We start from the raw sequence: 24,033 nt of genomic DNA, 5'->3' as shown, positions 1-24,033 counted from the left end.
CAAAAATCCCGAAAATCACATTGTATGATTTTTAAGTAATTAATTAGCATTTTATTGCATGCTATAAGTATTTGATCACCTACCAACCAGTAAGAATTCCAGCTCTCGCAGACCTGTTAGTTTTCTTTAAGAATCCCTCCTGTTCTCCACTCATTACCTGTATTAACTGCACCTGTTTGAACTCGTTACCTGTATAACAGACACCTGTCCACACACTCAATCAAACAGACTCCAACCTCTCCACAATGGCCAAGACCAGAGAGCTGTGTAAGGACATCAGGGTTAAATTGTTGACCTGCACAAGGCTGGGATGGGCTACAGGACAATAGGCAAGCAGCTTGGTGAGAAGGCAACAACTGTTGGCGCAATTATTAGAAAATGTAAGAACTTCAAGATGACGGTCAATCACCCTCGGTCTGGGGCTCCATGCAAGATCTCACCTCGTGGGGCATCAATGATCATGAGGAAGGTGAGGGATCAGCCCAGAACTACACGGCAGGACCTGGTCAATGACCTGAAGAGAGCTGGGACCACAGTCTCAAAGAAAACCATTAGTAACACACTACGCCGTCATGGATTAAAATCCTGCAGCGCACGCAAGGTCCCCCTGCTCAAGCCAGCGCATGTCCAGGCCCGTCTGAAGTTTGCCAATGACCATCTGGATGATTCAGAGGAGGAATGGGAGACGGTCATGTGGTCTGATGAGACAAAAATAGAGCTTTTTGGTCTAAACTCCACTCGCCGTGTTTGGAGGAAGAAGAAGGATGAGTACAACCCCAAGAACACCATCCCAACCGTGAAGCATGGAGGTGGAAACATCATTCTTTGGGGATGCTTTTCTGCAAAGGGGACAGGACGATTGCACCATATTGAGGGGAGGATGGATGGGGCCATGTATCGCGAGATCTTGGCCAACAACCTTCTTCCCCAGTAAGAGCATTGAAGATGGGTCGTGACTGGGTCTTCCAGCATGACAAGGACCCGAAACACACAGCCAGGGCAACTAAGGAGTGGCTCCGTAAGAAGCATTTCAAGGTCCTGGAGTGGCCTAGCCAGTCTCCAGACCTGAACCCAATAGAAAATCTTTGGAGGGAGCTGTAATTCCGAATTGCCCAGCGAAAGCCCTGAAATCTGAAGGATCTGGAGAAGGTCTGTATGGAGGAGTGGGCCAAAATCCCTGCTGCAGTGTGTTCAAACCTGGTCAAGAACTACAGGAAACGTATGATCTCTGTAATTGCAAACAAAGGATTCTGTACCAAATATTAAGTTCTGCTTTTCAGATGTATCAAATACTTATGTCATGCAATAAAATGCAAATTAATTACTTAAAAACCATACAATGTGATTTTCTGGATTTTTGTTTTAGATTCCGTCTCTCACAGTTGAAGTGTACCTATGATAAAAAATGACAGACTTCTACATGCTTTGTAAGTAGGAAAACCTGCAAAATTGGCAGTGTATCAAATACTTGTTCTCCCCACTGTACGCACGTACCTACATACATACATACATACATACATACATACATACATACATACATACATACATACATACATACATACACACACAAAGCTATGGAATCATGTAGTAACCAAAAAAAAAGTGTTCAACAAATCAAAATACATTTTATATTTGAGATTCTTCAAAGTAGTCACCCTTCGCCTTGATGACAGCTTTGCACACTCTTAGCATTCCCTCAACCAACTAATCCTGGAATGCCTATCCCAGTGCAAATTACGCCCCTGCTTTTTCCTATGCTGGTCTGTATATGTGTGTGAGAGTGTATCCTCTAGTCCAAAATCTTTGACAAGACGTCATCAGGTTCTACTACAGCCCACATCATTTTAACCACACGACCCCAACTGGGACGCCATGTCAGGTACACTCGTCTTAACTAGCAAGGTAATGACCTTGGGCGCTGAGGGCAACAAAAGACAAAATGGAGTGGGGTATATTGGGACAAAAATAGGCTCACTGCTAGGAGAAGGGTGTGATTTCACACCCATGGTGGGGGGTAGGGGGAGATGAAACCAGGGACAGTGGGTGGCAGGGACATCATCACCCACACTTTGCCAGCCTGCCTGCCTGGGACAAAGGGTATCACTCAAGGCACTGTACCCCCCCCCATACCCCCCATCCTCCCAGTCCCCTGATGTCCTTCTGTACCCTCTATACCAGTACCCATCTGCTAACAGGCACTAGCAGGCGTTAGCCAGCAGCGCAGGGGACTGCTTAGCCCTACTGTAATTAGCCCCTAGACGCTAACCGTGCTAACAGCATGTTTTAAAACAGATGCGGAGGGTGGAGACAGGGCGCTACCGCCACCACCGTCATTTGATAAGGAGAGAGAGAGAAAGAGCGAAAAAGAGAGAAACAGAAGTGACCTAGTTAAAGCAGTGATGCAACACATTACAGTACACAATGGCCAGTTTTGATGCCAGTCCTCCTTGCTCTCCTGATGGTTGCCTTGGTCAACTGAAAAGGAGCTAGTCCGGTCTTTAATTACATCTAGCCTATTCCATATTAGTGGGTTTAAGGCGGAGCCTCTCTGGTAACAATCCGTTTAACCAGTCTATTGTAAGATCTCCTAGTTTTTTTTCAATCTGTGCTCAATCGCACCCATGTGACTTTCTTTTAGCCAACAGCGTGCCTCCCTGCGCCGGAGTTGACCTCGGCAAGGGGTCAGAGGTGACGGAGTAGACGCCCTTGGAACCTCGTAGCCGTGTGACGCAGATGACTCATACGGAGTTTACCTTCCCCCTGGCCTCCCCCTCACCCGCTCCTCTCTCTAACCTCAAGGCCGTCTGACTGAGGGGCCAGACTCACTGTCACAGCCATCACACCAGACAACCTTCTCTCCTACTCCCTCAGACGACCCTGCTGCTGTTGTCATGACAATGGACGACGGCACTACTCTCTCTACTAAGCTCCGGGAGGGGGTGAGCACAATGAAAGATATTTGAAGTATTAAAGCTAGAATCCTTCATTTTTCTTGGCGCATGCTGCTAAATTACAAAGGCTAACAGGCTAACTGGCCAATGTTAAACTACACTGACAGGCTAACGGCTTGGGCTCTGAATGCTAGCGGAGGCTAAAGGAGGACGTGGTGGTGTGGTGAGCATGTCGGCCCAGAGGTGGGGAATGATGGTGAGGAAACAGAGCAAAGGACAAGCAGCAGTAGTGGAGGAATCACCTCCTCTCTGTTCAATGTATAGTGTAATGCAGTGTATAGTGTAGCAGCGCTCCCAGGCAGTGACTATGACTCACTGTAGACACAGGGTGACCCAGAGAGAACAAGAGAACAGAACAATGGCAGCTGGTTTGTGAGGGTACAGGATGAGATGAGGGGCCATGAAGCTGAGAGATCACTGTACTGTTATCAACTGCTGTGTTACACTACACACCCCGCAGCAAACACACACACACACACTACTGTTCCCTCGGAGCATGGAATTACATGAAATCAAGAGATCACACACACACACACACACACAGGATAACACCCACCCACCACCAACATCTACAGCACACACAACCTACAAGCTACACACAGACACACACTTGAACCAATTTGACACTTGATTAGCGGAGAGACACACTGAGCTCTCACACTGTGGACAAACACATGCCCAACACACACGCGTGATCTGTGCCACACACTTGACCACACTTTCAGCTAAAATGAAATAAGCAGATAGTGTAGCCTATCTCTGTCTCATATAGTCGAGGGTGAGAGGGGCCTCTCGTATGACATAACCCGTACTGCAGCAGAAATAACAGAGAACATGCTAAAACTAGAAGACGGTTTAGGACAGGGTGTTCTTTCTTCCCTCCGTCATCTCTGTTTTCATAGAGAGGGGCGAGGGTGAGAGGGGGTCAGGTTTGAGGTTCACTGTAGCGCACCGTTGGAGATGGACCCAGCAGCCATCGATTGGTTTGTTTCGGACGGGGGACCGCAGGACGGGAAAAAGATATTGACTGAACATGAAAAATAATTGAACCTTCTGCCCATCTTCCACCCAAAAAAACTTGAGACGAGGAAGAGGCAGGAGGGAAAGAAAGAGAACAGAAACCGGGGGAGAGAGAAAAAGAAAGAAAAACAGAAGGAAGTGGAGAGGAATACGCAGGAGGGAGAGAAAGAGAAGAGAGGTGTTGAGAGAGGACTTTGACCTGGATATTACCATGGGAGGACACAAAGGCTTTGGTGCCAAAATAGAGAGCTTTGAGTCTCAGTGTAAGAGATAAACATTTCCCAGTAGAATGGTTTTCACCTGTACTGAGCCTCACGTTTGACAACTGTTCCATTTGACTTCTCTACATACAATGCTTTTACCCGTGTCATTACATGGCAGGGACCTGGGTCACCTTTGACCTCTCTACTGATTCATTCCTATTGGCTGATTTAAGGCACTAGCTGTACCATGTTAACCCAGTCACGAGCAGAATAGATTGAGGACTACCCTTTCACTGCAATCTCCAGATCAACATGGGTGAATTATATACTCAGATGTGTGAGATCACTGAGTAGAGTTTTAAAAGACTTGCACGCATTGTCAGTACATAGGTCAAGTTAAGTTTTGTGGAGCTCTTTTGAATCCAATCCAATCTCTACTTGCACTATCCTATATAGAGAAACATCAACTATGTTCTAACTATTTTTTATGATCAAATTGGCTGTGAATGTGTGTATTGTGCTGTCAAAAAAACACTTCTAACCCGGAACACACACACACAATCCCACCCCCCAACCCACACAGCCCATTACCTTACCTGATAGCTTCATCAGCAGCTCCGACGCCACCTTGAAGTTGATGTCCTGGCTGAGGAGACTGTTCTTGTTCCCCATGGGGCTTCCCTCGCGTCCCTTCAGGGTCCCCCTGTGCCCCCCACTGTCTGCTGTGACCTCTGCTGGCCCTGTGGCCCCCAGCGCCGCGCCCTGCTCCTGGTAGAAGGAGGAATAGCTGGGCTGGCTCCGGGGGCTCCTCCGCACCTCTTCCTCATCTTCCTCTGCCCGGGGTTCCTGCTTCAGATGGAAGGACTGTGGAGCCTTCAGGGCTTCCTTCTGGTTGGCCGCTATACAGAGAGAGAGAGGGGGGGGGGGGAGAGGGTTAGAGAGAGAGGGGGAGGGTTAGAGAGAGAGGGGAGGGAGGGTTAGAGAGAGGGGAGGGAGGGTTAGAGAGAGGGGAGGGAGGGAGAGAGAGTTAGAGGATAGCGAGAAGGTTGGAGAGGAGGAAAAGGTGAGAAGGAGAGAGGGGAAGAGGACAAATGAAAGAGGAGAGAGGAAGAGGTGGGAGGGAAAAGGGAGAGAGAGTAGAGCCAGATTGGTGAGAGAGGTGATTGTCAAGAGGAATGAGAGGGACGACGAGGACAGAGAGAGGGTTGAGGAGGGTTGTGTGTGAGAGATCCTCAACTATTTGTGGAATGATACAGTGTGGACTGTGGCAGAAGAGCAGGGTTCAACTGGGGTTTTCTCCATGTGACAGTTGATCACATAAACCCAACAATAACATAACGCTGGTCACATGGCACAACACGTGGCCGTGTGTCTGCATTCTACGGTCTTCTGTGTTCTTAGTTTGTACCTCAAACCACACACACACTGACCATTAACATGTGAGAGAGAGAGACGATCAGATTGAGGATGAGAGTAGGTTTTGTAAGCTGTCTGTTATTTAGAGAGAGAACTAAAAGTCCCTGGTCTGGACCATCAGTGAACAGTGAATCCTAGGATCCTGGAGCACAGTGGGCCAGCACAGATGGTAGGACCTAATGACTGACTCTCTCACTCTATCCAGGTCTGCAGGGCATCTCTAACCAAATCCACTCCTCCTCTTCTCATTCTCTCCATCTTTATTTCACACACACTTAAGTTAGGCTTGCTAATACACAGATAATAATGAACTAAATATCACACACCTGTGTGTGTGTGTGTGTGTGTGTGTGTGTGTATGTGTGTGTGTGTGAGAGTGTGTGTGTGTGAGAGTGTGTGTGTGTGTGAGAGTGTGTGTGTGTGTGTGTGTGTGTGTGTGTGTGTGTGTGTGTGTGTGTGTGTGTGTGTGTGTGTGTGTGTGTGTGTGTGTGTGTGTGTGTGTGTGTGTGTGTGTGTGTGTGTGTGTTTGTGTGTGTGTGTAGGGAAACTGGGTCACATCTAATCCCGCCTTAGATGAATAATTAATAATAATTAGACATGGCGCAATTTCTGATCTCTGCCAAGAAAACCCAGAGACCACGGTGCCTCAACGCTTTGTGGTGATGGTTCTCTTACTCTCTGTCTCTCACTGCTCTCTCTCTCTCACACACTTGGGTCTGTTATCACTCTTGGGTCGACGGCTGTCCCGTTTCCTCCAGCCCCACTATAGATCCGCTCCCCTGCTCACCCCCCCCCCCCACCTACTCCTCACTCCCTCCCGTCACACCTAACATCTCCGGCCGCCACAGGCCTGCAGTGGGGCCACCCCCCCTGCCCGTGTCATAAATCTGTGGCAGCTCCGGCCATCTGATTAATGATGATGCACGCTGGAGGGACAGAGCGCTCAGGTAAGGGAGGACAGGAGCCACACTGGCAGAACCTCCCTGTGGGTGGACCTGCTAGACCTAAACCGCCCATGCTGTGCTGGTGGAGGCTTGTAGTGGGTGGGAGGGGTGTGTGAGGCCAAGTGGGAGGCTTGCGAATGGGGGACAGTGACTTTCACGACAAGGGGTTAGGGGTCGCGGCAGCACCACCAGCTGGAAATGTCACACTGTCAGATGTCAGCGGGCAGGCTCGATGGTGGAGTGTGTGTGTGTGTGTCGGATGTCAGCGGGCAGGCTAAGTATAACCTGGTCAGCACCTGGAAGGACGTCCTCTAATTAGGAGTGTGTTCAGGCCGTGTTGGATCAGACAGGGACAGCACGCTTCACTGTGGCCCTGGCGAGGCCCACACACACACACACACACACACACACACACACACACACACACAAACTCTATTACAGACGACCTGTGCGCACACATACACACCCCCCTCCGACAGTACTCCACCGGAACAATAACAACCATCAAGACGCAGTAGACGCGGTGCTTACACACACAAAGTCACTCCACTACAATGACCTTTTTGGGCCCTATAAATAGCATCGTATTTAAACTCTCCCAATCTGAGTTACGGAAATCACTCAATTATTTAGTACCCTAATGTGACGTTTATCATTTCTCCAGTCGGGAACTCAAGTAACACAAAACACACAAGTGTACCATATCTATTCCACTTACCAGATGCTTATCCCCTGCAGGAATCTAACCAATGACGCTGACATTGCTAGAGCCACGCTCTTACCAACTGAGCCACACAGGACTGCTGCTGCTGCTACTACTGCTGCTGCTATGACTGCTGCTACTGCTACTACTACTATGACTACTACTGCTACTACTACCACTGCTACTGCGACTACTGCTGCTACTACTACCACTGCTACTACGACTACTGCTACTACTACGACTACTACTGCTACTACTACCACTGCTACTACGACTACTGCTACTACTACGACTACTACTGCTACTACTACCACTGCTACTACGACTACTGCTACGACTACTACTGCTAATACTACCACTGCTACTACGACTACTGCTACTACCACGACTACTACTGCTACTACTACCACTGCTACTACGACTACTGCCGCTACTACTACCACTACTGCTACCACTGCTGCTACTACTACCACTGCTAAAGCGACTACTGCTACTATGACTACTGCTGCTACTACTACGACTACTGCTGCCACCACTATGACTGCTGCTGCCACTACGACTGCTGCTGCCACTACGACTGCTACTGCCGCTACTACTGCTACTATGACTACTGCTGCTAATACTACCACTGCTACTACGACTACTGCTGCTACTACTACCACAACTGCTGCCACTACAACTGCTGCTGCCACTATGACTGCTGCTGCCACTATGACTGCTGCTGCCACTACGACTGCTGCTGCCACTACTATTAATACTGCTGCTACTACTACTGCTGCTATTACTACATCCATGACCATTACTACTGCTACTACATCCACAACTATTACTACTGCTGCTGCTACTACTACTGCTGCTATTACTACATCCATGACTATTACTACTGCTGCTACATCCACAACTATTACTACTGCTGCTACTACTACTACTGCTGCTATTACTACATCCATGACTATTACTACTGCTACTACATCCACGACTATTACTACTGCTGCTATTACTACTACTACTGCTATTACTACATCCACAACTATTACTACTGCTGCTACTACTACTACTGCTGCTATTACTACATCCATGACTATTACTACTGCTGCTACATCCACGACTATTACCACTGCTGCTATTACTACATCCACAACTATTACTACTGCTACTACATCCACAACTATCACTACTGCTGCTACATCCACAACTATTACTACTGCTGCTACTACTACTACTGCTGCTATTACTACATCCACGACTATTACTACTGCTACTACATCCACAACTATCACTACTGCTGCTACATCCACAACTATTACTACTGCTGCTACTACTACTACTGCTGCTATTACTACATCCACGACTATTACTACTGCTGCTACATCCACAACTATTACTACTGCTGCTACATCCACAACTATTACTACTGCTACTACATCCACGACTATTACCACTGCTGCTATTACTACATCCACAACTATTACCACTGCTACTACTACTACTGCTGCTATTACTACATCCACAACTATTACTACTGCTGCTACTACTACTACTGCTGCTATTACTACATCCACGACTATTACTACTGCTACTACATCCACGACTATTACTACTGCTGCTACTACTACTACTGCTGCTATTACTACATCCACGACTATTACTACTGCTGCTGCTACTACTACTGCTGCTATTACTACATCCATGACCATTACTACTGCTACTACATCCACAACTATTACCACTGCTGCTGCTACTACTACTACTGCTGCTATTACTACATCCATGACTATTACTACTGCTACTACATCCACAACTATTACCACTGCTGCTACTACTACTACTGCTGCTATTACTACATCCATGACTATTACTACTGCTACTACATCCACAACTATTACTACTGCTGCTACTACTACTACTGCTGCTATTACTACATCCATGACTATTACTACTGCTACTACATCCACGACTATTACTACTGCTGCTACTACTACTACTACTACTACTACTGCTGCTATTACTAAATCCATGACTATTACTACTGCTGCTACATCCACAACTATTACCACTGCTGCTACTACTACTACTGCTGCTATTACTACATCCATGACTATTACTACTGCTACTACATCCACAACTATTACTACTGCTGCTACTACTACTACTGCTGCTATTACTACATCCATGACTATTACTACTGCTACTACATCCACGACTATTACTACTGCTGCTACTACTACTACTACTGCTGCTATTACTACATCCATGACTATTACTACTGCTGCTATTACTACATCCATGACTATTACTACTGCTGCTACATCCACAACTATTACTACTGCTGCTGCTACTACTACTACTACTGCTGCTATTACTACATCCATGACTATTACTACTGCTACTACATCCACGACTATTACTACTACTACTACTGCTGCTATTACTACATCCATGACTATTACTACTGCTGCTACATCCACAACTATTACTACTGCTGCTATTACTACTACTGCTGCTATTACTACATCCATGACCATTACTACTGCTACTACATCCACAACTATTACTACTGCTGCTACTACTACTACTACTACTACTACTGCTGCTATTACTACATCCACGACTATTACTACTGCTGCTACATCCACAACTATCACTACTGCTGCTACATCCACAACTATTACTACTGCTGCTACTACTACTGCTGCTGCTATTACTACATCCATGACTATTACTACTGCTACTACATCCATGACTATTACTACTGCTGCTATTACTACATCCACGACTATTACTACTGCTGCTACATCCACAACTATCACTACTGCTGCTACATCCACAACTATTACTACTGCTGCTACTACTACTGCTGCTGCTATTACTACATCCACGACTATTACTACTGCTGCTGCTACTACTACTGCTGCTATTACTACATCCATGACTATTACTACTGCTACTACATCCACAACTATTACTACTGCTGCTACTACTACTACTGCTGCTATTACTACATCCACGACTATTACTACTGCTGCTATTACTACATCCATGACTATTACTACTGCTACTACATCCACAACTATTACTACTGCTGCTACATCCACAACTATTACTACTGCTACTACATCCACAACTATTACTACTGCTGCTGCTACTACTACTGCTGCTATTACTACATCCACAACTATTACTACTGCTACTACATCCACAACTATTACTACTGCTGCTACTACTACTACTGCTGCTACTACTACATCCATGACTATTACTACTGCTACTACATCCACAACTATTACTACTGCTGCTACTACTACTACTGCTGCTATTACTACATCCACGACTATTACTACTGCTGCTATTACTACATCCACAACTATCACTACTGCTGCTACATCCACAACTATTACTACTGCTGCTACTACTACTGCTGCTGCTATTACTACATCCACGACTATTACTACTGCTACTACATCCACAACTATTACTACTGCTGCTACATCCACAACTATTACTACTGCTACTACATCCACGACTATTACCACTGCTGCTATTACTACATCCACAACTATTACCACTGCTGCTACTACTACTGCTGCTATTACTACATCCACAACGATTACTACTGCTGCTACATCCACAACTATCACTACTGCTGCTACATCCACAACTATCACTACTGCTACTACATCCACAACTATCACTACTGCTACTACATCCACAACTATTACTACTGTTGCTACTACTAATACTGCTGCTGCTATTACTACATCCACGACTATTACCGCTACTACTACATCCACGACTAGTACTACTGCTACTACTTCTACTACCGCTACTACTACATCCACAACTATTACTACAGCTACTACTACTGCTGCTACTACATCCACAACTATTGCTACTGGTACTACTACTACTACTACATCCACTACTATTACCGCTACTACTACATCAACTACTATTACTACTGCTGCTACTACATCCCATGACTATTACTACAGCTGCTACTACTACATCCACGACTATTACTACTACTACTACTACTACTACATCCACGACTATTACTACAGCTACTACTACTGCTGCTACTACATCCACGACTATTACTACTACTGCTACTAGCGCTACTACTACATCCACGACTACTACTACTACTGCTACTACATCCACGACTACTACTACTGCTATTACCGCTACTACTACATCCACGACTACTACTATGGCTACTACATCCACGACTATTACTACTACTGCTACTAGCGCTACTACTACATCCACGACTACTACTGCTGCTATTACTACATCCACAACTACTACTACTGCTACTACATCCACGACTACTACTACTGCTATTACCGCTACTACTACATCCACGACTATTACTACTACTGCTACTAGCGCTACTACTACATCCACGACTACTACTACTACTGCTACTACATCCACGACTACTACTACTGCTATTACCGCTACTACTACATCCACGACTACTACTACGGCTACTACATCCACGACTATTACTACTACTGCTACTAGCGCTACTACTACATCCACAACTATTACTACTGCTGCTACACCATCCACAACTATTACTACTACTGCTACTACATCCACGACTATTACTACTACTGCTACTATATCCACAACTATTACTACTACTGCTACTACATCAACAACTATTACTACTACTGCTACTACATCCACAACTATTACTACTGCTGATACACCATCCATGACTATTACTACTACTGCTACTACATCCACAACTATTACTACTGCTGCTACACCATCCATGAATATTACTACTACGGCCACTACATCCACGACTATTACTACTGCTGCTGCTCCTACCCACATCCACGACTACTACTACCGCACCTACTACTACCGCTACTACTACTGCTGCTACTTCTACTACTACTTCTACTACTGCTGCTACCACCACCAATCACCATAGTTTAAGCTGTTATTTATGGTGATATGCTGTGCCTGGGTTTATTTCAACCAAATAAAATTACAGAAGTCGAATTACAGTACTTTCCCTCTGCGCACGCTGTAGCACTCTGTAGCACGTCAACTTCCCCCAGAATGCTGTCGGTGTTTAGGTCAGAGTTGAGGAAATAACCAACAGCCATCTCTGGGTGACTGGGTGATGTGATGAGTAGCTTTCTGCCTGGCCTGGTCTGAGTGAATGGAGATGTAACCCATCTCTGTCGCCAGTGTAGCAGGCGGGGCACCTTCGTCAGTGGCAGCCTCCTGTGTGTAGTAAAGGTTCCTTCCTGGCCTGAGTGAATGGATATGTATCCCATCTCTGCCGCCAGTGTAGCAGGTCTGTGGCAGCCCCATGTCGTGAGTAGCAGTTTTACTGTCTCTGGCTGAGAGGTGACTATCCATCTCTGCCTGCCTTCAATGTAGCGGTTCAGTGGCAGCTTCCCCGTCGTGTGTAGTAGTAGTACACTAGGGTTCATCCCGTCTCTGTCTGTCTGTGGCCCAGGGGTGATGGTGCTATCAGCCTGTCTCTGTTATCACGCCCTGTTGACATGCCATCAGCCAGCCAGCCGGACACTGCTCTCCCTCTCTCTTTTTTTCCTCTCTTTTTCACGCTCCACCTCAGACTCTGGCTTTCTTGTTCTTTTGTCCCTTTTTCTACTCCTCCTGCTGTTGCTTTTTCGCTCTCCCTTGCCTCTACCTTTCCCTCTTCCCTCTGCCTTTCCCTCTTGCCTCTGCCCTTCCCCCTTGCCTCTGACTCTCCCCCTTGCCTCTGCCTCTCCCCCTTGCCTCTGCCTCTCCCCCTTGCCTCTGCCTCTCCCCCTTGCCTCTGCCTCTCCCCCTTGCCTCTGCCTCTCCCCCTTGCCTCTGCCTCTCCCCCTTGCCTCTGCCTCTCCCCCTTGCCTCTGCCTCTCCCCCTTGCCTCTGCCTCTCCCCCTTGCCTCTGCCTCTCCCCCTTGCCTCTGCCTCTCCCTCTCCCCCTTGCCTCTACCTTTCCCTCTCCCTATGCCTCTACCTTTCCTCTACCTTTCCCTCTGCCCCTTGCCTCTACCTTTCCCTCTCCCCCTTGCCTCTACCTTTCCCTCTCCCCCTTGCCTCTACCTTTCCCTCTCCCCCTTGCCTCTACCTTTCCCTCTCCCCCTTGCCTCTACCTTTCCCTCTCCCTCTTGCCTCTACCTTTCCCTCTCCTCCCTCTACCTTTCCCTCTCCTCCCTCTCCTCCCTCTCCCCCCTCTACCTTTCCCTCTCCTCCCTCTACCTTTCCCTCTCCCCCCCTCTACCTTTCCCTCTCCCCCCCTCTACCTTTCCCTCTCCCCCCCTCTACCTTCCCCTCTCCCCCCACTACCTTTCCCTCTCCCCTTGCCTCTACCTTTTGCCCTTGCCTCTGCCTCTACCTTTCCCCCTTGCCTCTGCCTCTACCTTTCCCTCTCCCCCTCTACCAATCCCTCCTGCCTTCCCCTCTCTTTACTATGGTCTCTCTCCTCTCCAGCCACACTTCCTTCCTCTCGCCTCATCCGTCTCTCTGCCAGACGCTTGTCCAATGCTCCTCACCTCTCGCTCCGCGGCCGGGCCTGCCGTCAAATAACTTCATTAGCTTTCCACCTCTGTCACGCTGGCCTGCTCCCCCTCTAACAACTGGCTCCTGTTTTCTCCAGAGGAGAGGAGAAAGAGGTGGCTGCTGGGCTAGTGTCTGTGCGCAAACACACACACAGGCAGCTGGAGTGGAAGGCAGCAACAATAGCTGACAGTGTGTATACTGAGCTGCACAGAGTAGTGTAGATACTGAGGGCTGACAGCAGAGCGGATGGACCAGAGGTCACAGATGAGAAGTCTTGACTGACTGGCTGACTCTGTTCATGTGTCGTGGTCGAGAGGAAAATACATTATTGAGAAGAGGTTGTAACATGTGTCTGCCCACCCCGACAGGTGTTGTCAGATGAATCTTAAACAATATTTGAAAGAGAGAATAGGTGACTATTATGTAGACATATTGGTTGGGTATAAAACGTGTCAACTCACAAGCACACAGACAAACACACTACTACATCACTAAGACACTCCAACTGCATCAAACGCCTTCACTCTTTTTCTCTCCCTTTCACTCTCTCGCCTCTGAGATAAATAAGACACCCTCAGCACCAACGACACTTCCTCCCACAAGCCCTTGCTTCAGCGGCGTGCCAATTATTCACACCCGGCCCGGGGTCACGCTCGCTGTCACCTCCAAACGGGGTCTCAGCGGGGACACCCGTCTGAGGGGTCCTGCGAGTAGCGTCCTAACCGGGCACCATCCACGCATTTCAAAGTACCTCCGCGGACTTTCATCTTTCCCCTCTCAAATCAGAATGTGGAGGGTCACACTGGGTAGGTTGCCGGTTGTGTCAGAGTTGCCGTGCGGGGGAGAAATCAAAGGGGATTGGTCAGAACACCCAGAGGAGAATCAGGGCAGCCTAAAAATGATGAGGTCAGAGAGAGTTTATACCTGGGGAACTCAAGTCAGATCCTACTCGCTCTCTTTTTCTCTCTCCTTTGTCATCTGTCACTTTATTTAGCAATTTTTTATCAGTTCAAGTCAATTCAAGGGGCTTATTGGCATGAGAAACATATGTTAACATTGCCAAAGAAAGTGAAGTAGATAATATACAAAAGTGAAAAACTAAAATTAATAATAATAAAATACATTTCAAATGTCATATTATGTCTATATGCAGTGTTGTAACGATGTGGAAATAGTAGAAGTCCTAAAGGGAATGTAAATAAACATAAATATGGGTTGTATTTACAATGGTGTTTGTTCTTCACTGGTTGCCCTTTTCGTGTGGCAACAGGTCACAAATCTTGTTGCTGTAATGGCACACTGTGGTATTTCACCCAGTAGATATGAGTTTATCAAGATTTGATTCATTTTCAAATTCTTTGTGGATCTGTGTAATCGGAGGGAAATATGTATCTCTAATATGGTCATTTATTTGACAGGAGGTTAGGGAGTGCAGCTCAGTTTCCACCTCAGTTTGTGGGCAGTGTGCACATAGCCTGTCTTCTCTTGAGAGCCAGGTCTGCCTACGTCGGCCTTCCTCAATAGCAAGGCTATTGTCTTTTTATCCACCCCCCTACACCCCTCTCACTCTCTTACAGCCCTTCTGTCCATCCTACACCCCTCTCACTCTCTTACAGCCCTTCTGTCCATCCTACACCTCTCTCCCTCTCTTACAGCCCTTCTGTCCATCCTACACCCCTCTCCTTCTCTTACAGCCCTTCTGTCCATCCTACACCTCTCTCCCTCTCTTACAGCTCTTCTGTCCATCCTACACCTCTCTCCCTCTCTTACAGCCCTTCTGTCCATCCTACACCCCTCTGCTTCTCTTACAGCCCTTCTGTCCATCCTACACCCCTCTCCCTCTCTTATAGCCCTTCTGTCCATCCTACACCTCTCTCCCTCTCTAACAGCCCTTCTCTCCATCCTACACCTCTCTCTCTCTCTCTCTTACAGCCCTTCTGTCCATCCTACACCCCTCTCTAACAGCCCTTCTCTCCATCCTATACCCCTCTCCCTCTCTTATAGCCCTTCTGTCCATCCTGCACCCCTCTCCAACAGCCCTTCTGTCCATCCTACACCCCTCTCTCTCTCTTACAGCCCTTCTGTCCATCCTACACCTCTCTCTCTTACAGCCCTTCTGTCCATCCTACACCTCTCTCTCTCTCTCTCTCTCTTACAGCCCTTCTGTCCATCCTACACCCCTCTCTCTCTCTTACAGCCCTTCTGTCCATCCTACACCTCTCTCTCTCTCTCTTACAGCCCTTCTGTCCATCCTACACCTCTCTCTCTCTCTCTTACAGCCCTTCTGTCCATCCTACACCTCTCTCTCTCTCTCCTACAGCCCTTCTGTCCATCCTACACCTCTTTCTCTCTTACAGCCCTTCTGTCCATCCTACACCTCTCTCTTTCTCTTACAGCCCTTCAAACCCTCTCCCGTCCCCTCTCCCAGCCTCTCTCTCCATCCTCCAACCCCCCCCCCCCTCTCCCTCTCTCTTTTACAGCCCTTGTGGGATTGAGACAGGCACTGTGACAGCAGTGGTAAATCAGGAGATGAGCTGCCGCATGTACACACTCAATCGCTCTTGGCAGGGAGGTCAAAAGAAAGAGTCCCGAGGTTCCCCTGAGAAGAAGCTTTACCTCCCCCCCTCCCTTTCTCCTCCTCTCTACCCTCCCTGTCTGCTGTACGGCCCAGCAAAGAGTGCAAAAGATCTGAGTAAAGCTTTGGGCCAAAACCCCCCTTCTCTTTTTTACCAACCGCGCTCAGAGATGATCATGAAAGCCCTCGGTAATCAAAAGGACCAGTATTCTATTTAAACATCATCGTTATCTCTAACATCACTCAAGTCCACTACTATCCGCTCCTTAAAAACAAAAAAGTGTGTCCTCCCATCTTTCAAATTCCCTCCGGTACTGCATGAATGACGCCGCCCTTGAACTAAGATGTCCGCCGCCCGTCCGCCACTCTACACTGGGCTGACATTGTGAGAGAAGAAGCCATCTTGGCTCCATCTCCTCTGGGACTTTCCTGGCTCGATTGCAAAGTCTGGGAGTGAAGTGCGACTGGCACCCGGGGGGCACCGGTGCGGAGCCGAACTGGAGAGGGAGGGGTTAACTAAACCTGTCCAGTCCCTCCGCGACGCATATCGCACGGCGCATCCTAGCCAGGGTCACGGAGCAGAAGTTAAGGGCGCTAATCATTTCAAATTATGAATTCTTCTTAATTTATGAATTATGCATACATTTTTAATTAATCTAATGTTCCGAGGGTTTTCTACCCCCCCTCCCTCATCCCTTGTCCCTCTCCTCCTTCCGCATCCCTCGTTCAGGAGATCTCAATCTAATTAGCTGGCATTAGGAGTTAGAGTGGCAGCCTCAACCCCGACCTTGGCACCCAACCCCGGGCACACCTTCCCCCATCAATCTTCAGCCATTGTCTCAAAGTAACTGATCCTTTGCCATCGTCACAACACGGTGGAATGCATCTCAACAAACCTGATATAATACCTAGCGTTATTCTGGCTAACGATAGCGTGTTTGTTGTTGATGAGGTTATTGGAGAGGCAAAGCGGAGTGTTGGGGTTATTGGATTAATGAGTTGACGTTCATTGACATTCATGACGAAACCCTAAGAAATATGCTAAGACGCTCAAAAGTCCTGAAATGGCCATCAAAAGTTGCCCACCAGTCTAACACCTGGCCGTTAGTGAGTGTTGTTATTGACGGGAGTTGCTGTCATGGTTACCTATGCCCCAGGACTACCTGACATGATGACTCCTTGCTGTCCCCAGTCCACCTGGCTGTGCTGCTGCTCCAGTTTCAACTGTTCTGCCTTATTATTATTCGACCATGCTGATCATTTATGAACATTTGAACATCTTGGCCATGTTCTGTTATAATCTCCACCCGGCACAGCCAGAAGAGGACTGGCCATCCCACATATGCTCTCTCTAATTCTCTCTTTCTTTCTCTCTCTCGGAGGACCTGAGCCCTAGGACCATGCCCCAGGAATACCTGACATGATGACTCCTTGCTGTCCCCAGTCCACCTGACTGTGCTGCTGCTCCAGTTTCAACTATTCTGCCTTATTATTATTCGACCATGCTGGTCATTTATGAACATTTGAACATCTTGACCATGTTTTGTTATAATCTCCACCCGGCACAGCCAGAAGAGGACTGGCCACCCCACATAGCCTGGTTCCTCTCTAGGTTTCTTCCTAGGTTTTGGCCTTTCTAGGGAGTTTTTCCTAGCCACCGTGCTTCTTCACCTGCATTGCTTGCTGTTTGGGGTTTTAGGCTGGGTTTCTGTACAGCACTTTGAGATATCAGCTGATGTACGAAGGGCTATATAAAATAAATTTGATTTGATTTGATTTGATTTGATTTTACCTGAGAGCTTCATGAGCAGGTCGGTGGCTGTCTTGGTGGTGATGTCCGGGCTGAAGAGGGACGCTGCCGTTGGACCTCCACCAGGACTGGACCGCACCCCCACCCCGACTCCCACCCCGACTCCCCCCATAGAGAGGTCCAGGGAGTTGCCACTGCTACCAGGCCGCTCCCGCTCCCTGTCCCTGCAAAGGGTGAAGGGCGACAGCACCGACAGCTCCCTCTCCTGGGGCTCTTCTTTTATATAGACGTGGTGGTTGGAGACTCCAGGGGAGCTCTGGTTCCCTGCGTCCGACTGGAGGGGGGATTCCCCGGGGTTGAAATCGCCCAGGAGTGACCCCTCGCCCTCCGTGTCCGTGGTGGCCTCTTCCTTGACCTTGACCCCGTCGGAGGCGGAACCGGAGCGGGGGAAGTGCTGGTGGCAGCGCATGTGGAGCTTGAGGCTGAAGTGGCGCGAGGAGGTGAAAGGGCAAAGTTCGCACTGGAACGTCTCGCCCCGGTCCTGATGCTGGTGGACCTGGGATACAGGGATAGGATGAGTGGTGGGGGTACCTCCGCATTGTTACGGCAACAACATTCAAAGCAATGATGCTCATTTGAGGACAAGACACTGAAAATGTTCCTACGCTACAATGGAGCAATGCATCACAGTGTTGTCCATTCAACATGTGTCAATGTTTCGGGCTAATTGAATCTGTCCCTATGCAAATAAATAATTGAAATAAAATGAGTAAAAGAGATTAAATAAGAGCGTAAAACAGTAAGGATTCCCTCAGCACCTGGAGCTTCTCGCTCTTGTTAAAACCCCCTCTAGCTTTGGTCTACTAACTACAGTATCATTTGAGGCACGTTACCCCGCTACACTAGAGGTGACTTTGACTAGAGCTTACACCTCCTGGCCTTTGAGCAATTAGTAGCATTAGCACCACTTCCACAATTACGACCTCAGGGGATGGATAACACAACAAGGTTACAGGTCAAAGGTCAAAGGAGGCATCACAGGCTCCCATCATCTCACCTTCATGTGGGACTTGAGATTGTCTTTGCGGGCGCAGCGGAAGGGGCACAGGGGACACTGGTGACTCTTCAGGCCGGTGTGGATCACCATGTGTCTCTTCCAGTAGCTCTTCCTCTTGATGACCAGGCCACACACCGGACACTGGAACGGCTTCCCTCCGTCCTCCCCTGGGGAACCTGGGAGAGGAGAGGAAAAAGAGGGGATGAGACATTTATTTATTTCACCTTTATTTAACCAGGGAGTTCCAGTGAGGTCAGAATAATTATTTACCAAGGGATACCTGGCTGAGAATGGCAGCTCAGTAAAAATACAAGTCATTTAGTGCATACAGTCCCCTGAACAAATACTTAAGCAATGCATCCTTCCTTCCTCGTTTGCTTGATGTCAGTGCACCTATCCGATCTATAAGTGACAGGTAAGGTGTAAGTAAGGTTTCCACTTTATAGCTTTCCCCAATCCAGGCCATGTCAGATCTGTGATTACTTCAAGGAAGAAAAGAAGGAAGCTAGGAAGGTGAGGGATACATTTCTGAAGTATTGGAACAGGTCCATTTCTCGAGCTGGGAATTGCTTGGGACTTCACCACACGATATTATCACGATACTAAAGTGCCGATACGATGTGCATTACGATTCTCACCATTCTATATGTATTGCGATTCCATATACTGCAGTTTTACTGCGATTTGATGTTCCAAACATATTGCTCACCATATGTCTGCTGCAGAGAGACAAGAGAGAGAGCCATGAGAACACGAGTCTTGATCAGTCATGGAAATAAAAGTGCTGAAAACATCTTGGCTCCCTATTTAAAAAGAAGATGGAGAACAAGCTATAGGATCAGAAATACGTTAGTTATGGCGCAGGTACAGCCGACTAGCGCTAGCTAACACTACCTGGATTTTTTAAAACAAATATATACAACATTGTCCAAAAATAATATTGCGATATGCAACTATCGATCCCCCCCCAATCACTAGTCCATTTCTTCCTTACCAGAGAGGAGTTACGGACTATGGAGCCTCTCTAAGGTTACTGACTTTGTCACTATTCCCACACCTCTACTAGGTGAGACACGACCTCTGGACACCTCAAGCTGAGAACGCTCAACAAAGCCTGCTGTGCGTCTGCGAACAAAAGAAGTCAAACTCAAGGATGTTTTATTATCTCGGTTATTGTTGTTGGCTTCATTTCCGGCCTCTATTACGCCGTTTAATTGTGCTTATTAGGACACGGCATGATTGCATTACAAATTCACCACGGGCCTGTCATCGATGGCTTCATAAGTATTCTCCTCCTGTTCCTTGGAAAACATCTGGTAATCAGTGTTTGGTGAAATTACCTCGCTCAGCCATTCATTGACCCCGGGTGTAAAACCTCGAGACTGCCTATTTGCAACAATAAACCGCCATCTGCGGCCCAACCGACTGGAGCGAGTGAGAGAAGAGAGGGGGAGGAGAGAGAGGGGGGGAGGAGAGAGAGGAGAGAAGATAACCGTGGACTCCTTGCTCATTGGAGGATGTAGGGGAAGAGATGGAGGAGAAAGACAAAAGATGGAACAGCGTTTAACTGGTCAGTACGTCAGATAGCAGATTCTCTCTCTCTCCAGGGCAATCAAGGTAAATTATCAAGAAATGTCTAAACTATGTAGAATTACACGGATTTATGTAACACTAAATATAGGCTAAATGTGTAACAATTTCATAACAGACCAGCCAACTGCAATAAAACTAAACAAAACAATCAATAACCAAGGACATGTTTTTTCTGTCTGGCCAGCAGACAAGTAACTGCATTTGTACAGCATTCCACCGCGACCTTGATGGCTGCAGGTTACCGCCGACAACCCTTTTCAACATGCAGATCACAGAATATTGCATTGACTGCCTCTCTCCCTCTCATCCGTCTCAAGTCAATTTGATCCAGCCATTTTAGATTTGGCTTAAGGGTTACGACACAATCCTTCAAAAGTGCCCATCCATCTACCCTGGAACACACTCCACTGTTCTCCCTAAAGGCTGCTCATTTTGAGAGAGGAGAGAGTTGTGTGTGTGTGTGTGTGTGTGTGTGTGGTGTGTGGTGTGTGGTGTGTGTGGTGTGTGTGTGGTGTGTGTGTGTGTGTGTCTGTGTGTATTGTATTGTATTTTGTATTTATTAAGGAGCCCCGTTAGCTACTCTTCTTGGGGTCCAGCAACATTAAGGCAGTTATATACAATTATAAATATTACATGACATTACATTTCACAACCCATTAAGTGTGTCCACAACCCATTAAGTGTGCAGAGTGCGTGAGTTAGCATGTGTATGCATGTGTCTGTACCGGTGTGTGTCTCTTCACAGTCCCTGCTGTTCTATAAGGTTTCATTGTATCGATTTTTAAAATCTGATTCTACAGTCACCTGATGTGGAATAGAGTTCCATGTAGTCATGGCTCTGTGTAGTACTGTGCGCCTCCCATAGTCTGTTCTGGACCTGCCCAGTGTAAACTGATGGGATTGTGTTTGGCTGGGAGTCTGCTGAATGCTGATCTGAGGACAGAAGAGAAGGCCCTGACTGCAGACTCCTCTGGCTCCAACCTCCACCAGTCTGTACAGAGGTGACTGGTAAAGGGAGGTTGATGGAGCCAGAAGTGTCTGCAGAACAGACACGGACTCTCGGTTCCTACTGTGCTGAGAGCACACACCGCAGAGCTGAGCGCAAATGGTCTGGGTTGGACATCCTGCCAGGCCCACAGACCTTTTCCTAGACTCAGGCCAGACGGGGATTCTCATATATTTTTTTTTTCTCTCTCTCTCTCTCTCTCTCTCTCTCTCTCTCTCTCTCTCTCTCTCTCTCTCTCTCTCTCTCTCTCTCTCTCTCTCTCTCTCTCTCTCTCTCTCTCTCTCTCTCTCTCTCTCTCTCTCTCTCTCTCTCTCTCTCTCTCTCTCTCTCTCTCTCTCTCTCTCTCTCTCTCTCTCTCTCTCTCTCTCTCTCTCTCTCTCTCTCTCTCTCTCTCTCTCTCTCTCTCTCTCTCTCTCTCTCTCTCTCTCTCTCTCTCTCTCTCTCTCTCTCTCTCTCTCTCTCTCTCTCTCTCTCTCTCTCTCTCTCTCTCTCTCTCTCTCTCTCTCTCTCTCTCTCTCTCTCTCTGGGGCGAGCTATTTTTTTTTTTTAAATACATGAATAAAATAAATACAAACCTAGAAACCTCACCAAGAGATTTTAGCCATTTATAATGAGAGTCACAGGGACCAGGGTTTGAGTCCCAGTCAGGGTACCCTACAAATTATACAATGGGTGTGTCTAACCCTGAATGCTGATTGGTTAAAAGCGCATTCCACCCGGTGTCTATTCCACAAGGTACCACCAGCTAAATCTATGACGTTAAAATGCCTATTTAGTCTGTTCCATCTGACTGCCCAATCCACTGTCTCCTCAGCCCAGGCAGGGAAGTTATAAACTTGATCTCCACTATAAAAAGCATCTAGACATTATCTCACATTTCTTCTAGACTAACATTTAGTGTTCAACAGCAGACAGTTTTATAAACCTTACTGTCTCACCGACATTTGCAAAATTGTTTTAATAGTCAAATTAGATCTCCAACTGTCCCATAGTAATGAACGTGTAGGGGTCGGGAGTCGGAACGAGAGAGAGGCAGGCAGCATTTCTCAGCCATTCTAAGTCATTAATCAGCTGGCATCATTTTTATGGATGTATACAAAGAAAAGCCAATTGAAAAACGGTAAAACGAAAAGTGTAGCTAGTTTGCTAGTCTTTCCAGCTTCAGGATGAAGTGATTGTGTTAGCAGTGTTGTTGGCTAGCTCCTCTGAACAACCGTGTCCTGACGAGAGAACACATGTTCTATGCCAGGTGAAATCGTGCCTCGTTAGCTCAGTGTTACGGATGCATCCAAATAAATGTCACTAGAAAACAGCTTAAACAAATGCAGCCACTGTTGGTCTTTCTGCACCGTTTGACGTGACGGTAAAGTTAGCCGTTGTTGGCTAGTTAGCAAGCAAGGGATAAGAACGTTGCCAGCCAGTATGACAATGGAACATTTAGAACGAACTACTGGGTCGCGTCCATAGATACAGAACAAAAAGACTGAACGACTAGGTCGCGTCCATAGATACAGAACAAAAAGACTGAACGACTAGGTCACGTCCATAGACACAGAACAAAAAGACTGAATGACGGGTCACGTCCATAGATACAGAACAAAAAGACTGAATGACGGGGTCACGTCCATAGATACAGAACAAAAAGACTGAACGACTAGGTCACGTCCATAGATACAGAACAAAAAGACTGAACGACTAGATCACGTCCATAGATACAGAACAAAAAGACTGAACGACTAGGTCACGTCCATATATACAGAACAAAAAGACTGAACGACTAGGTCTCGTCCATAGATACAGAACAAAAAGACTGAACGACTAGGTCTCGTCCATAGACACAGAACAAAAAGACTGAATGACTGGGTCGCGTCCATAGATACAGAACAAAAAGACTGAACGACGGGTCACGTCCATAGATACAGAACAAAAAGACTGAACGACTAGGTCACGTCCATAGACACAGAACAAAAAGACTGAACGACTAGGTCTCGTCCATAGATACAGAACAAAAAGACTGAACGACTAGTTCACGTCCATAGATACAGAACAAAAAGACTGAATGACGGGTCACGTCCATAGATACAGAACAAAAAGACTGAACGACTAGGTCACGTCCATAGATACAGAACAAAAAGACTGAACGAGTAGGTCTCGTCCATAGATACAGAACAAAAAGACTGAACGACTAGGTCACGTCCATAGACACAGAACAAAAAGACTGAACGACTAGGTCACGTCCATAGATACAGAACAAAAAGACTGAACGACTAGGTCACGT

The 24,033-nt window shown here is 47.2% G+C and overlaps 1 protein-coding gene across 4 annotated transcripts in view; it reads right to left on the bottom strand.

The window, feature by feature from the left end:
• The window catches only part of LOC110534527 (zinc finger protein 827), a 107,296-nt gene that overhangs the window by 47,346 nt on the left and 35,917 nt on the right, over window positions 1-24,033 (bottom strand). For 2 of the 4 annotated variants that reach the window (XM_090187625.1, XM_090187627.1), the window contains exons 3-5: window positions 19,157-19,332; window positions 18,142-18,655; window positions 4,771-5,073 (exon numbers count right to left, since the gene is read on the bottom strand). In XM_090187625.1, the coding sequence (XP_090043751.1) occupies window positions 4,771-5,073; window positions 18,142-18,655; window positions 19,157-19,332 (993 nt within the window). The remainder of the gene's footprint in view (window positions 1-4,770; window positions 5,074-18,141; window positions 18,656-19,156; window positions 19,333-24,033) is intronic. The other 2 variants (XM_090187626.1, XM_090187629.1) reach the window with 1 other exon arrangement.

The sequence above is a fragment of the Oncorhynchus mykiss genome, chromosome 10 (assembly GCF_057628025.1).
Source record: "Oncorhynchus mykiss isolate SJ-2025 chromosome 10, ASM5762802v1, whole genome shotgun sequence".
In the NCBI taxonomy this organism is placed as follows: Eukaryota; Metazoa; Chordata; class Actinopteri; order Salmoniformes; family Salmonidae; genus Oncorhynchus; species Oncorhynchus mykiss.
This window is presented reverse-complemented; position numbering and strand designations above follow the sequence as displayed.